Here is a 16,917-nt window from a genome sequence, read left to right on the forward strand (position 1 = left end):
CAAAATAGATTTCCTTTAAAAAATACATTCTATCAGACTCTCAAATACCAACACCATTAAGAAGTTAATGTTAATCACACAAAAAGAAACTTTTAAACTTATCTCTGTGAGCAGTAACTGCTATCAAAATGACAAACAGATACTAAAGTTCCCCTTAATAATACAGGCCATGAACCAAACTAGAATAACACTTTACTATAAACAGTCAAAAATCAACTGTAATTCTAGCCACAATACATCTCACATTTCCCCATCTGAAATGATGGATATGAGTATTAAAAATGAACTAGACTGTTATTTTCACTGTTGCGGATACTATGCAATACAGAAAACACCTCACCTATTTATCTTTTTTTCCCATTATTCTATTACCAAAATGAATGCCTCATAAGACATTTCCATTTCTTAAAATTTTAAGATATGCATTTAGTTATTATTTTTTAATTGTGTGCTATCTCCTTGTAGAAAAACAATGCTAAAGTTTTGTAAAAGCATTCTTTCACAACTAGACTCTGAAAATAGAAATAAACTTGACATTGATTTAAGAAAAACCCCAAACTCCTACTGAAATGTTTACATACATTCAAAGAACACCAAAAGTTTCCTAAATTAAAAAGTTTAACCAACTTAACTAAAATAGGTACAAACTGTCTGCAGTAAGCTCTCTCAATAGAGTATTTCAACAACCTTTATTTGAGTCTTCTCATTAAAAACAGTTTTGTCCTATTAGTTAAAAATACAATCCTCTGAGGTATTTAACCCAAGACTTACCTGTGAATAGTCAAAGTCAGAAAGAGGGGCTATGCTCTTGATATAGTCTGATCGAAATTGGTTGTCTGGGTTGGCCAATGGAACTGGGGGTATTAAAGTGCTCATTGCTGAAACTATCGTCTAGAATTGAAAAAAAAAACAAATATTAACCTGAATAAATATAACAGAGAGTCAAAATATATTCATCCAATATGACAATAAGATGGGACTTTGATCTATATTATATTAGAAAGCAAAATATTTTCTCCAATAAGCAGAATTAAACAAAATAAAATTAAAATATATTCTTACCACAATTGCATCTTTAACGTTTTTCCGGATATCCAGTATTTTCTGTTTCTTTTCTCTGTATCAAAACAGAAATATTAACAATTTAATTCATCATGCCCATCAACCCCATCAACCAAGCAGGATTTCAAAATCTTCAGCTATTCCCTTGGCATTTAAACCTTCAACATTTACTCACTGCCTTGTCTCTGCAGCAGGTATCAAGTGCAGCAACAGCTGCTTTTAATTATGTCAGATAAGTCCACCAAGGCAATTAACTGAACAGCTTTTTTTTGAGGGAATGAATAACACCGCCCCCCCTTATTCCTTGTGTATGCCGATTATTTCTTTAATATGTATGTATATGTATATCAACATTATTTAGTCATAAGCAGTACCCTGAACATATATCTAAATTTAACTCCATGTAATTATAGCTACAAGCATTAAGTACACAGACTTCTACACATGCATGCATAAACACCTGTCCAAAACATGTGTTCTCTCTCTCTAATATATGTCAACCTGTATGTATATATAGCATATTTACTATGCTAAATCTATACACACCCAGCATATGTTTGTAATTGTGTCAATAAGCTGAAATTCAGATAGCAGCTGAAAGATAATAATCTAATTATTAAGATCTATAATAATGAACAGAAATTTGGGGAATCATCCTCAAGACTGACATTTTACAGCCCAAGGCTACATGATAATCAATTACATGTATTGAATGTTTCCTTTTGAACACCAGAGGAAAAAAAATTATTCTGCCCTGTCATATATGCCTTGCTACTTATTCGCATCTTTACATCACCACCACATAAACAGTGAATACTTAGTAATTTGCTATGTTAAAAAGTAGTCGCCATGTTGTTGCTACATAGGGGCCTGTAAAGGCACTGCAGTAGCAACAATATAAGATACAGTAGGGGAGATGTAAGGGGAAAAAATAAAACCACAATTTTTTTTCTCACTTTAAAAAATGCCTGGGCCATACCACAAACTTATCTATATGGGCAAAACAGTTCTGAGCAGGATGCAAGCGTGTCACAACGGGTATGCAGCTTCGAAGTAAAACAAACAAATAAATAAATAACAAAACTATGACCACTTCTTACTCTGGATTAAATCCATTGACGTGCAGGATCCTCATTTGTTTGACAATAGTGCTTTTTCCTGACTCACCAGCCCCTGCCAAGAAAAAAAAATTATATTGCAATATGCGTCTTTATACCATTGACATTCCTCCAAACAAAACAGGATTCGTATTCTACACCAACACATGCACACACGCATATATACACACACACAGACATACATATATTAATTACAGTAGGACTGCAGATCATTCCAGAGGTGCCATACTATCTTTCAAGCTCACAGATACCTTAATTACCAAACAAGATCAGTCCATGTTTGCATGAAACAAGCCCCCACCTTAACTGCCCTCCCCCATTCGCATCCAATTTCCCAGTTAGCTTATTGCTTCTCCTCTACATTTCCAGCCGTGGGAAGCTCAGGCAGTTGCATCCCCCTCCTGCCTTACCCAGTAAAAGCAAACGGTGAGTCGCTTTATAAGCAAGTCTCTCTTTCTGCAACTGCTTCTCTATTTTTTTGTTGGCCTCTCGTCGCTCTTTTTCGTCGAGGCGCTGATCTTCCGTCTTGCTGTTGCCCAAACACCCCATGTCTGCCCGCTGGGTTGGATGTCAGTCAGATACAGTTATGTATTTATATCAAAAGCAATAGTGATTTATAGGTATTTATAGATTCCCTGCGACGGCTTCTCTCTTCCCTGTTGCTAAGATGGTCTCTCGGTGCTTCCCGATCCAAAGCAGGTTTTTCCCTCACCCACCCCCCACCCAACCCCCCCAAATGAGAAAAAAAAAGAGATGCAAGGAAGATCCACGAAGAGGGATGTTTTTAAGGAAGAAAAAAATCTGCAGCAGGGCTATAAATAGCATACAATGAAGGGGGGGGGGCGGCCCTTCTGGAAAAAAGCCTAATGCTGCGCTCTCTCCCTCTCTCTTCCCTCTCCACCGCACACACACATACACCCAGACACACTCCCTATATTTCCCTGTAAAGGTCTATTTCTGCCTTCCTCCTAACTCAGCACTGCCTCTTTCTGTGAGACCAGGAAATAGCCCAAAGACAGACCCCCAAAGTGCAGAGATTTTCTCCTCTCTTTCTGCCGTTCTGAAAGTCCGTTCTTGTCTGTCTGCCTCTCCCCCGCTCTGTTCCCTTTCCCTAATGCTCCGCTGCACCTCCGGAGAGGCGATATCCACGGCTTGTACACAGGCGCACACACACGTACCCAGTAGCACCCTCTCGGTGTGAGTGAATGAGAGCACAATTAAAACGCAGCCTCCCAACCAGCAGCGCTAGCTCTGTCTCTGCCCAAGCTCAGCACTGCCTCTTGCTGCCAGAGAGGTGAACAGCGAACATTGCATTCTCTTGCTCTCTCCCCTCCCCCTTTCCCTAGCCTCCCTTCCCCTAGGATTTCACTCTAATTCCAACTACATTTTTTTAAACTTGGGCGGAGGGGACGCGGACGGAGGAAGAATGTCAGGGACCCGAAGAATGCCCTCAGCTCCCCCCAGACAGTGATGGAGAGGCTGTCGGGGTGGAGAATCATCCCGGCCGGTCAATCGTGACCCCGCCTCTTTCCCACTAGGTGGGCGCCGCCTGCACCCGGGCCACCACTGGGCTGCCGCCCCCCTCGGCTCTGCTCCTCTGCAAACTTCACGTGGCCCTGAAGCAGCAGGAAGCAGAAAACCAAAGGCGGAGCTGCTTGCTTTCCACATGCAGTGTGCAGTGCGGGTGTGAGGTAGACCGATCCGTATACACAAATCAGGGACCGAAAGATACACACACACACAGTCACGCACAGACACAGACACACACAGACACACACACACAGACACGCACTTAAAGGGCTCCTTCTGCAGCTGGTGCACAGGGGCATCTTGATATGCGGTGTCATTCCCTTCAGGAGTCTGGGTAATTTTGAAGGGGAACAAAAGCAAAACAAAACAAAACCAACCACAAACCAGCCTCCAAAATTGATGTTGAAAAGGTCTGTGGAAGTGTTCTGCAATTCCGGGCTAAGAGGTGAAGGGAAGAATACAGGGTGACCAAATGCAATGCGGGATCCCCACCCCAACCCCCATCCTGCGACTGTCAGGATGCCCCTCGACGCCTAAGATTGATGTATTTTCTCTCGAGAATAAGAGAGTGGGCTTTAACGTCCTCCTCACACCTTTGCCTGGAACCTTTGTCTGGAACCACCTAGAAATCAGCGTACCTTTAAAACTGGTGATGATTACTTTAAGTAATACATATGGTATCAGAGGCACAGGATTTAAAGAGTTTTAATTGGTCACATGACCCCCTTTGTTCTCTTAATTTCCAACACTTCTTGCTCACCAAATCTTCCACCTCTCCCTTTCTACCTTGCCCTCCGTCCTGATTAAATCCCCCATCTTTCCTGTACAGTGCCTTCCCTTTATGGATTTTAACAGCTTTTTCCAATGCTTTATGGAATAGGGCCCCATGGCTAAGGCACTGTGGAATGGATGAAATCAGAACACTTAAATTTGATTTTCAACTTTTCTAATAAGGATGTGAGGCTGGTCAGTCAGTTAACTCCTGTATGTCTCACAAGGATCATAAGATTATAGACGCAGAACTGGAAAGGGGCTGAGAAGAGATCTAGTGTAATCGCCCCATTTAAAGATGAGTATACTGAGGCACAGGGAGAATAAATAACTTGCTCACACAACTAGAAGCCCCAGAGGCAGGATTAGAATCACATCTAACTCCAGTTAGTGCTTTTCAACTACTGGATTACCCTACACCCTTGCACAAGTGGATGCTATTTGTCTCAACAAAAAAGGAGAGTCAGATGTGAACATTAAGGCTGGTTTGTTTTTAAAATCACAATGTTGTAAATCCTTTGGATTTTTAGGCGGCTAATACATAGGCAATAAATATTAATAAAACATGTTTGGGTTATTTATATTATTCAGTTATTAGATGTAAGCAACACCTTATGAAAGGGTGCTTTGTGGAATGGAGTCAGGATACTTGTGTTGGGATCCTGACTCTAATACTCAACTGGCAGTTATCTATGGCAAGTTACTTCACTTCTCATCTGCCAATTAAGAATAATTATACTTCCACTACATGCCTCACACTGAAATACATTACTTTCTTTATACTTCCAGGGATAGTGGATTTTATGAGTATGAGACATTGCTTTGTTATCACAATCCCTTTGTGCCTTAGAACATAATCTTCCTGAGCTATGGCCCAGAATCCCATCACCCTATGGACAACCTGGTGAAGAATCTCTCCAGTGTTAGGCAGGCTGGTGCTCAGAGGGCAAACAGTCCACTATCTGCCCCTCACTAGAGCTTCATTTCCTGGAAAGACTAGCCAGAGCTTGTGTTCTACTGGCCTAGCAACAGGTTTTATTGGGCTCTGTAAACCTTAAAGCTATGGAAATATGTATTGTTATTATTCCAGTAGACTACTGGGCTAATACCATCAGATGATTGATACAATAATCCTTAGCAGCAGCAAAAGCTGCTTTCATGCTGCTAAATCCCAGTCTAACAAGTAATGGGAAGGGGAGGGATGGTGTCATAAGACACTATGACCAATATAAAGTCAAGGACAAGCCCTACTGACTACAAGTTGCTGTTCAGTAGTAGTGGTCCAACTCTTTGTGATCCTCTTTGGGGTCTTCTTGGCAAAGATAGTGGTTTGCCATTTACTCCTCCACCTTATTTTACAAATGAGAAGACTGAGGCAAACAGGGTTCAGTGATTTACCCCAGGTCACACAGCTTGTAAGTGTCTGAGGCTAGATTTGAACTCTAGAAGATGAGTCTTCCTGATTCCAAGCCCTGTACTCAATCCACTGTGCCATCTAGCTGCCCACTGACAAAAAGGCCTCCAGCAAAAGAATAGCTTAATTAGGTTTCATGTCAGACTTAACTAAGTCTATACCTTCTTTGCTAAATAAGAAGCAGCCTGATGCAGTGGAAAGAGTATTGAGTTTGGAGTCAGAGGATATGGACTGAAATCTCAGCCCTGCTTCCCAGTACTTGCTACTATTTGTAAAATGAGGAACGACGTAGTCTTTAAAGTACCTTTTGTTTTAAATCTATGATCTCATGATAAAAATGGATAACTTAAAAAAACACAGAGCAAACTATTAATCAGTGGTTCTTAAACTTTTCTGTGTCATGGGCCTCTTTGGCAGTCTGGTAAAACCTACTATAGACCCCTTCTCAGAATGTTTTATTAAAAATGTGTAAAATACACTTAAGGAAACCAACTGTATTGAAATAGTTACCAAAGTATTAAAAAAAGTTCACTGACCCCAAGTTAAGCACCCCTGCTTTAAAGTATTCCTGTTGACATAGGCAGACATACAGTATAACTTATGTGCTTGGTTAAATGATGTAATCTTGTGGGAAGAGACCAAGTTAGAATCTGTTCATACATGTTTGCAAGTTTACAACATTAGCCTAGCATAGGTTGATGAAGGATAGGGCAGTAGGGAGGTTAGATATTTTATACAAAATGTGTAGAAGAGGAGCATGTGTAATGAAAGTGACTTGCTATGTCTAATAAGTAGTGACTTCTTTTTAAAAAAAATGTGGATTATTGATCCAACAATGAAGTTTTCTGTGCATATCTGCATATGCAGACACATTTGTAAGTCAAGGATGTTGAGTGGTTAACTCCCTGAACCTACCCAAACTACCCATCTACACTCCTCTATAACAGAGAATCTTAGAATTGTCTGAGGTTTAGCGAGATTAAGTGATATTCCACAGGTCACACAGCTAACTGTTAAGTGTTAGAGGCAGCATTTAAATAACCAGGTCATTCTGACTCCAAATCTGTTATTATCTCCACTATGCCATGTTGTCTCTATATGTATACACACATATGCATACATACACATATGTGTATTTTGAAGAAAATGGCAATAAAACAAAATCGGTGCTACTTTGTAAACAACAGAGAGTCTAAAATAGTAAAAATTGCTCTTATTATCATTAATAAACATTATTTTTCTAGTAAAGTTTGGGATGTGATTATAGGGGTAAGGACCAGACCTGTGATTTCATTAGTTATAAGACAGTCTAAGATGAGGAAATTAACTTTTACCAATAAGACACTGGCACCTTCTATACAACTTAAGAGTCTTTAGTGAGTTGCTGGGAATAATGTTAAGTGACTGCCTAGGATCACACAGCCTATATGTGTGAGTTAAGACTCAAACCCAGGTCTCCATGGCTCCAAAGTCACATACATCCCTGCTTACTAAGCCATACTGCCTCTAGAAGGTTATAAGGCTAACAATAAATTTTTATTTTCTCTCTTTATATTTCTACTTCTTGGATTCACAATGCAAGCAATACTTTTTCAAATATATATTTGTATATTCAATATATATTTGTACTATTCACTTTCTGGCATGTTATTTGATTTCTTTTAGAAACAAATGATCCACTATAGGATACAGATGAAACTGTAGTTTGGAGGCAGAAAAAAGACAAAGTGATTATATTCAGAAATATTTAGAAATAATCTCATTCTTGTGATAAAAATTCCAAAAGCCTAGTTCTACCTGCAAAACAGCCTAGGAAACTATAGCACCCTAGAAAAATGATGAAGAATTCTTGATTCTATGGAACACTTTGCATACCCTGCTTTATACTGACAAATCTTAATGTCAATCAAATTATTTTAAAGTGTTATATTAAGGGATCTCTGAAGTGATCCATGTTCTTGCAGCTTTTTAATGCTCTTTCCCTATTCAATTTACTTCATAATGAACTTATTTGTTTATGTTGTTTCCACCTAATACAATGTACTAATACGAAATACTGTTTCATTTTTGTCTTTATAACCCTGGGGCCTAGCAAAATGCCTAGCACATAGTAGGAGCACAATAAAAGTTTGTTGAAATAAACTGAATATCTAAATCACTGATCAAGAAGAATCTATTAAGTATTTCTTCTATAAAAATTTATTCTCATTATTTAATATAACAACGTGAAAAAGGGTTTGTTTAGCTAGTATCCTAACTGGAACACTAATAAATATGGCCTTTCCAAGCATATATATATATATATATATATATATATATATATATATATATATATATATATATGCTACTTAAGAATAACTGCTGTTCATAATAATGGACCTGAGGCAAGATCCTGAAGTGCCTTCTGAATCATTAATTACTAAATTATGTTCAGCACAGTTCTAGTGTTTTATGTTTCATTATATTCTAATTTTTTGAAAACTGGTAAGCCACATGTGGCCCATATGGTAACCCTATTAACCCAAATGCCATATTGCCTTAGTCAGGTTTTGATAACAATGAGTTTACTATACAGGTTCCCCACAATTCTATTCATTTACTTTTCTGATTCTCCCTTTTTCCATTTCTCTGCCACTGCCTTTGTCTCCTCTGCCTCATCATTTGAAGTTTGGGCTACTTACTACAAAGACCTGCTGACAATTTCTCCTCTGTTCCAAATCTCTTTCTACCGTCTTTCCTCCAGATCCATAATGCTTATGTTATTGGAATATGAAAACAAGAACACATTTTTATTCTAATCATTTCCCCTGCTCAAAAAAAAATCCAATTATCATCTCTCCCCTATCCCTCGCACTCAAACCATTCCACGACATAGCCTCAGTTTATCTAGCCCTATCTCCAACCACCCCACAAACCAAACCAACTAGTCTCCTCACCATACTTCATCCAAATAGGATTGTTCATTCCTACTTCTCTTTTCAAGTCCTTTACATCTATTCATTTTTTTTCAATTCTTTAGGGTCTAATTCACATCTCAACTCCTCCAGATGACCCACTCCCAGAATCACTGAATCTCAGATTTGGAAGGGACTTTCGAAGGCCATTCAGTTCAACAGCTTATACAGGAGTCTTCTTTGCTCCATCCTCCCCAGGTAGCAAGCCTTTGCTTGTAGATGTTGAGGGAGGGCGCTATCACTATCTCCCTATCCTGCCAATTTCATTTTTAGATGGCACTAATTGTTAAGGCCATTCATCCCCTTCCTCTAAGGAAAATCTGCCTATTTTCAAACTCCACCCTTTGTTCCTAGTGCTGCTCTCTGCTTCTAGGCAGGACAAATCTAATCGTTCTTCCATAAAAGAGTTCTCCAAAAACTTGAAGATAATGCCTCATGTCTCCCACTATGTCTTTTCTTCAGGCTAAATATCCAGGCTACATTCATGTGATATGATCTCAAAGTCCTTCATTCTTTCTACAGCCCTTCTCTTTATGCTTTTCAGGGTCCCAATGCCTGTCATTTTCTCTCTTCAGGTTTACTTCTCAACTCTTTACAGCCTGGTTTCTGAAATCTTTGAACTGAAACTGCTCTCTCAAAGTTTACCAGTAATATATTAATTGACCAATCTGATGGACTTTTCTAGTCCTTACCTTTTTTGAGCATTGCAGCATTTGACACTGTGGACCACCTCCCTCCCCCTAGATACAGTCTCCCCCCTGGGTTTTTATGACATTCTTTTCTCTTGATTCTCCTACATGCCTGTCTGTGCCTTCTCAGCCTAATCCTTGTCCCTCCCTCTCTTCATGAGTCTAACCCAGGGATCTATTCTTGGATTTCTCATTTCTCTCTATACTTTCTCAGTGATCTAAGCAGCTCCTCTGTATTCAACAATCAACTTTATGCAGATGAGACTCATATATACATATGCAGCCCTATTTTTCCTTCTCAACTCCAGTCTTATATTACCAATTGCCTATTATAAGTCAATATTCAGTCAATTAATAATCATTTTCTCCCTACTATATGCTAGATATCCTCAATTTCCCATAGGTGGAATTGTCAACATATCCAAAAGAGAACTCAGTATTTTTTCTCCCCAATTCCCACCCTTTTTCCTAACTTCCATATTCCTTCTGAGTACACCATTATCCTTCCATTCCCTCAGGTTCACAATCTCAGTTCTTGTTGTTCGGTCATTTCAGTCCTGTTCAGCTCTTCATGACCCCATTTGGCTTTTCTTGGCAAAGATACTGGAGTGGGTTTGCTACTTCCTTCTCCAGCTCATTTTACAGATGAGGAAACTGAAGCAGAGTCAAGTGACTTACCCAGGGTCACAAAGCCAATAAGTATCCGACGCCAGATTTGAACTAAAGATGTCTTTCTGATTTCAGGTTTGATGCTCTATCACCCAGCTGCCCTTCCCAATCTAAGAGGTAGCCTCTATTCTTCCTTCTTCCTCAACACTTTTGTCCAATCAGTTATCAAATCTTGCCACTCCAGTCTCCATATTTTATTAGGAATACATCACATCAATCTCTCTTCCCTTACCAGGCCTGTTTATGCCTTCATCACCTCTTACTTGGACAACTGCAATATCCTTCAGCTTCTACCATCTCTAAACCATCTTCTACACAATTACCAAGTTGGTAATCCTAAAGGTCAGTTCTAATCACATCACTCTCCCCTGAAAGACATTTCAGTGGCTCCCTCTTATCACTAGGACAAAATACAAATCCTGAGCCCAACATTTTATTTCTCACTTCCATGTTCATGGATGGACAGACTATTCTCCCATGTCTGGAATTCACTTCTTCCTCACCTCTACTTCATAGAATTCTTACCTTCCTTTAAAACTAAGCTCAATTGTTACCTCCTAAAGAAAGCCTAACAAGATTTCCCCTCAGCATTCTCATCCCCTAAAAATTATTTTAATGTACTTTTAACATTCTGTATTTACTAATTTGTGTTCATGTTATTTCTTCCAAAAGAATGTAAGCTTTTTGAGGGCAGAGACTATTTTATTTTATTTATTTTTTGTCTGTAGCACCTAACAGCAGTATCTAACACTTAGGTGTTTTCATGCTTCTTGAATTGAATAGAATCTTTCAACCGTATCTTTCCCTTCTCTGACTCCTCCTGATGTTATTTACTTATAAACTCATTTTGTCATTTAAGGCCTTTTACTCTGTAGTAGAAATCATTTTCTCAATTCAACTATAAGTGCCTTCATGCCAGGAATTGGCTTTAATTCTGACAGTAATGGCCTTTGATTCTGCCAATCACTTTTTCATTCCTCGTGATTATCTTTTGCCACTACTGTTCTAAAAATCCATCTTTCTTTTTCAGATATGTGCCAGAAGCACGGAAATGTATTTCCTACTAATTACATACACAGAAGGATAGCCAGAGACTACTACCTAAATCCTACCCACTTCACAACTTTCCATTCCACCAGAGGTGTGGAGATTCCATTCTTACACCATGGGAAGGAAAGATTTGTGTGTCTGAATCTCACTGTCAAAAACTGACTTTCTCAAATCCACAATGTAGCATAGGGTTGACCATTTCGAGGCTCTAGTATACATAATATGGGGGAGAGCAGACAGTGTTCCTTTCTCATCTCTGTTGGTAAGAACATCAGGCTAGAAATGGATCAACCTGTTATTTCCATCAAAGACTGGAGATGGTGGGCTTCTTAATTTTAACTTGAGAGGGATAACCCTTTGATATTTGCAGCTGGTCAGAAAGTTATGACTCTCCTACTAAGAGAAGGGCAAAAGAGCAAAGGGCAGTACTTCTGGCCAATGCGCTTTTGAAGGGTGAGAAGTTTTGGTTTCCACATGGTTGCTTCTACCATTCTAACTCATCCTACATTTTCTGATTTTTTTCCAGTGATCTCTCAAGACATATTTCATCTCGTGGCTTCTATTTTTCCTATGTAGAACTGAAATGGGAAGAAGAAAATAGGTTGGATTGCCTTGGGAAACTACACAATTTTTTTTAGTGACCTCAAGTTCCCTAAAACAAAGGCCCATTATTTTTAACACTAACAGTCTTCGTGGCCTCAAGTAATGAAGAACTGAAATGAAGGGCTACCCAAAGGGTCATAGAGAGAATCATGGTTAGCGTGAGCAGGTGTAACACATCACAAATGAGGAATTATATAGGAAAAATGTATGCCTGAAAAAACAGATGGACTAATCACAAAGTGAAAGTCAGGGATAACTAACTGACAGACAACCTTCATGTGATGTTAAACGAATATGAGGAAAACGCTCAGGATATTATAGAATGAAATAGATGAGATTCATACAGGTTTGACAGATGTGGACAGGTTGTGAGTACCCACAATGATAAAATCACAGACCCATTAGAGTATTTAAACACTTACTGACCATAGCAAGGTTGGGGGATCCTTGAGAAGAAGGAAATAGGAATGATAGAATTTAAAGCCACATAATACTTTCAAAATCATCTGGTCCTGGTTGTCATTATGTAACATTGAGGACAGGATCATGAATAACTGATGAACAATTTTTGTTGCTGCTGCTTGGTGCTACAAACAATTATAATAACATGTATTTTACATGTATATAATAACAGGTATTTTATCTATTATTTTTAAAAGAATAAATCACCACTGGGTTTACTTCCTCCCTTCCTTTTTTCTTTCCTTCCTTCTCTCTTTCTCTTTTGCTTTCTCTCTTTTCTTCCTCTCCTTCCTTCTTCTCCTTCCTTCCTTCCTTCCTTATGATTTAGGCACAGACCTGCCTGAAGAAAGGTAGCCAGACTTTACACTGAGGCTATTAGGTGTTACAATTGGATAGACCTAGAGTCAGGAAGATCTGAGTTCAAATGTGACCGCAGACACTAGCTGTATGACCCTGGGCAAGTCACTTAACCTCTCTTTGCCTCAGTTTCCTCATCTGGAAAATGGGGGTATTGATAACACTTACCTCCCCAGGTTGTTATGAGGATCAAATGAGATAATATTTGTAAGGCACATAGCACAGTACCTGGCATAGATAAATCTTAGGATGATGTGATGATGATGATGAAGATGATCTCTAAAGGTTTGTTTCTCTTTGATTTTGTGATAGGTACTAGTAAGAAGCAGAAAAATTTAATATTAGATAGACCAGAGTTTAAGAATATCTCAAAGGACCAAGATGGGGGATGCAGGGCAATTTTTTAAAAATCCACAATGCAGAGACAACAGAGAGAGGATGAACATTTTTTATTTTAAAGTAAAATTATAATAATTTTTGTATCAATTGAAGCACTTTGTGTTAATTTATGACTATGTCTCATGAGTTTCTATTTGTTGTGTTTGTATATGGAAAATTATAATCTCTTCTATCTAGAAATCCTGCCTAAAATTGACTAATTCCTATCAATAACTGTCAATGAGTAGACTTTCTCTGCACTGACACTTTTTTTTCTTAGAAACGCAGTGAACGTAAGCAGTCAATTAACTGATGCCTGTGCAATGCTTTGTTCTAGTTCTTGTTATATCTTTAAAATTATTCTTTGTAAAGCCTAACTGGTTAAATGAAACTTCGGGTTAATTACTGGCAATTAAGATTTGAGAAAACACACTGGAATTGGGGCTAAAGATGTAGGCATTTTCTTAGAAAAGTAGAGAAAGATAATCAAGGGTACCCTGTAGCCTCACTTCAGGGCCCTGATTCATCAGTGTGATTGTAGGTTGGGATAAGAATTCGTAGAGATTATCTGGGCTATACTTGATTTCCTCATTAAATCACTAATGGAGTGATACAGAATCTCAAGTCAGAGGACCAGGACAATATTGAGTCCAAGTTTTGCCAATTACTAGCTGTATGACCTTGTACAAATCACTTTACCTCTCTATTACTCAGTTTTCTAACCTTAGCACAGTGCCCAGCACATAGAAGTGTTTAAATGCTTGTTGCCTTTCTGCCTATAAAATGGAGAAATTGTACTCATGGTCACTTATTCACTGATTCAGTGAATTCAGTTACACAATTCACTGATTCAGTCACACATTCACTGGTTCAGATTTGCATAAGATAAGCAGATATGGATGGGTTATGTGATAGGCATTTCTGGAGGGGATTATTGCTAACATTAACAATAGATTATAACTTATTAAAAATAATAAATTAATCTATTAAATAATAAATTACTTAATAAATAATTGACATTTACATAAAACTTTAAAGTTGGCATAATGCTTTATATGCATTATTTCATTTAAGTCTCACAACAATCCTGTGAAGTAGGTACTAAGGGTATTATTATTCATATTTAACAGATGAAGAACCTAAGACTGAGACATTAAATGATGTTCCTATAGTTGTAGTTGTTCTTCATTCTTTTTCGAAGAGTTTAATGGCAAGCAAAGTGGGACTTTTTGCTACGGCAATCAAGTAATCAAGTGCCTTTGATTGAGTCTTTGATTGAATCAAGAGTCTTTGATGACCTGCTTAAGTCACAAGAAAGCCTAAGTCACATGAGTATGAGTCACATGGTTGTGATGCCCTCTGACCCCGAAGAAGTGTAGCTATACTCTGAGGTTAGCATTTTGCTTGGGGCTCACTCACTGGAAGAGTGTTCCTGTGATTTGCCCAGATGACACTCTGGGTAGCTGTTAAGGAGCTCCCTGGCTTTGAAAACCCAGATGTTAGTGTTTTTCTCTCTCTGGTAACTATGTATGTATTACTATGGACAGGCAGTTGGAAACCCTGTCTGCTGATCTGTGTTATTTGCTCTGTTTATATAATTTCTGCTATTAATTTCTGTTTGTGTTTTCTCTGAAGTTCAGGGTGCTGACTTTTCCCCCTGAACTAGGTGAATAATATATGTATGTTTAATTAAAGTGAGATTGCAAACCCCTTAAAGTTGCTTTCCTTAGAAAAGCAGATCAAAGAACCTGTGCTAGCAGCCTTCCTGTGTGCTGGTGTTGTTGGCCTTATAGCTCCACAGCAGCTGCAAACAGCATTGTTGTTACAAAGAGGATCAATGACATCATGTTGCCTTGACTTGCTCATGAATTGGATTTAAGCGAGAATAGCACCAAGTCATTAACATCCAGGGGCAAGACAAAAGTTAGAGTGACTAGTAATGGTCCAGGACATATTTTATGATCTTGGCTACTTTGATGTCTGACCAAACTCTAAGTGCTTTAGCTGCCTTTATGGCACATACATAGGGTATTCAGGGAGGACTAGCACCTCTGGTGTGAGGGCTTGCCGAGTGCTTTTCAGGGCTGCTCATCCACCTTTGGTGTCTACTTGTCCCCCAACTGTTACAGTGCCTCCAAGAAGCTGTAGCATGTTTAGCAGCCACACCCCAGTAAAACCATCTTGGCAGATGGGCTAAACCAGGTTGAGGGTAACCAACAAATTTCAAACCTATCCGTGGGTTAGAGGGATGTCTACCTCACACACACGAAGTCTTCCCATGGTAGAATCGGCAGATGAGAGCTACAGTTACGTAGCCGATGTCAGAGATGGAATTTGAACTCAAGTCTTCTCCACTCCAAATCTAGTCCCTCTATCCATTACAGCACAGTCCAATATTCCATCAGAGTACAGAAGGTGATGTAGTTCTGCTTAAACACTTACCAAAAGAAGATTGAAGATTCCTCAAAGGCAGGTTCATTGGATTTGTTGTTCTAAGGGATCTGTCAGATCATTTCCTCCTAGGGTCCTAGTTTTTTTTTTTTAACAACACCTACAACAGGGATATGTATAACTGTCAAACATCATTTTATGATAAAGATGACAAGGCACTCATTGAGCCATTTCTTCAACTATTATTAAAGATTATATCCTTAACATTTAAACCACATTTAAGTTTTTCAACATGATTGAAGTCAAAGAGGCCCCAAAGAGTTTGTTCAGTGGATAAACCACAGGCCATTGCTAATGTCTAGAGAAGCAAACAACCAATAAATTAAAGTAGGGTGATTTTTCTTAGCTTTATATTCCTAAAGCTTATTGTTTATCGAAGGAATTATGCCTTGATTGGAAACATTACCACATAATAATTTTTTTCCCCTGAGGCTAGCTACCTGGGTGAAATAAAAAATACTTTAGAAATGAAAACATACTTTCTTAGAGTTCTTATCAAGAATAAAATCCTTAACAAAATTAATTTTTTGAACAGGCTAAACAAAAGCATAACCTATCTATACATGTATGTGTGTGTATACCCTCTCTTCCCTCTCTATATCTATCTCTATAAATCTATTATGTACATGTATGTATATATGTATATATATACCATAGACATACACAGATAAAGTGTAAATATAAATGTGTGTGCATGTGTGTGTGTGTATGTGTGTGTGTGTGTGTGCGCACACGCGCATGCCTACGTGGTAAGGAAACTCCCTCTACCAACAATTTTCTCTACAACATAATAATCTTAGCTGCTCAGGGGTACTGAGAGGCTAGATCTTTTGCCAAGGGTCACACAGCTAGTATGTATCAGACAGGAACAGAACCAAAGTCCTCCAATCCATATCTAGTCCTTTCTTCTTCTTCTTCTCTTCAGACATTAGCTAACAGTTTTCTTTAGCCAAAACACAGGCAGTCTCATATGCTTTCCCCACACCCACCTCTGATTGCTTAGCTAAGCATTGCCATTGCTGATAATAACTCACAAATGGTGACAGTAAATGTTCTGATAAAACAACTTATCTATCCATTAAGTAACCCATGTGAACTTATTTAGCACAGGTGCATTCAAATTAAGTTTATCCAGAACATGCTGTTCAGACTTTGCTTAAAACCCATAATCTTAATTTGTACTGGATTTGGGGAGGGGGAAGTGGTTTGCCAAGAAAACTAATCTCTTTCCTTAGAAACAGTTATCAAATTAACTTCTAAGTATTAATGCACCTATATGACTAGAGAGCTGAACAAATTAAATATATATATATTTATATAAATATATATATATATATATCACATGTGTATTTCCTGTCCTTAGTATGGCTGTTGAAAAAAAAAAGAATATATAAACTATCCCACACCAG

At 38.4% G+C, this 16,917-nt stretch overlaps 1 protein-coding gene across 2 annotated transcripts in view; it reads right to left on the reverse strand.

Moving 5' to 3' along the window:
- GNAL (G protein subunit alpha L) overlaps positions 1-16,917 on the reverse strand; it is a 520,980-nt gene that overhangs the window by 277,786 nt on the left and 226,277 nt on the right. Inside the window, exons 1-4 of one of the 2 annotated variants that reach the window (XM_036753748.1) lie at positions 2,591-3,439; positions 2,163-2,235; positions 1,063-1,117; positions 772-891 (exon numbers count right to left, since the gene is read on the reverse strand). In XM_036753748.1, the coding sequence (XP_036609643.1) occupies positions 772-891; positions 1,063-1,117; positions 2,163-2,235; positions 2,591-2,729 (387 nt within the window). In that variant the 5' untranslated portion in view covers positions 2,730-3,439. Of the gene's footprint in view, positions 1-771; positions 892-1,062; positions 1,118-2,162; positions 2,236-2,590; positions 3,440-16,917 lie in introns of those variants that run through there. The other variant, XM_036753740.1, reaches the window with a different exon arrangement.

Source organism: Trichosurus vulpecula, chromosome 1, assembly GCF_011100635.1.
Source record: "Trichosurus vulpecula isolate mTriVul1 chromosome 1, mTriVul1.pri, whole genome shotgun sequence".
NCBI classification, from domain to species: domain Eukaryota; kingdom Metazoa; phylum Chordata; class Mammalia; order Diprotodontia; family Phalangeridae; genus Trichosurus; species Trichosurus vulpecula.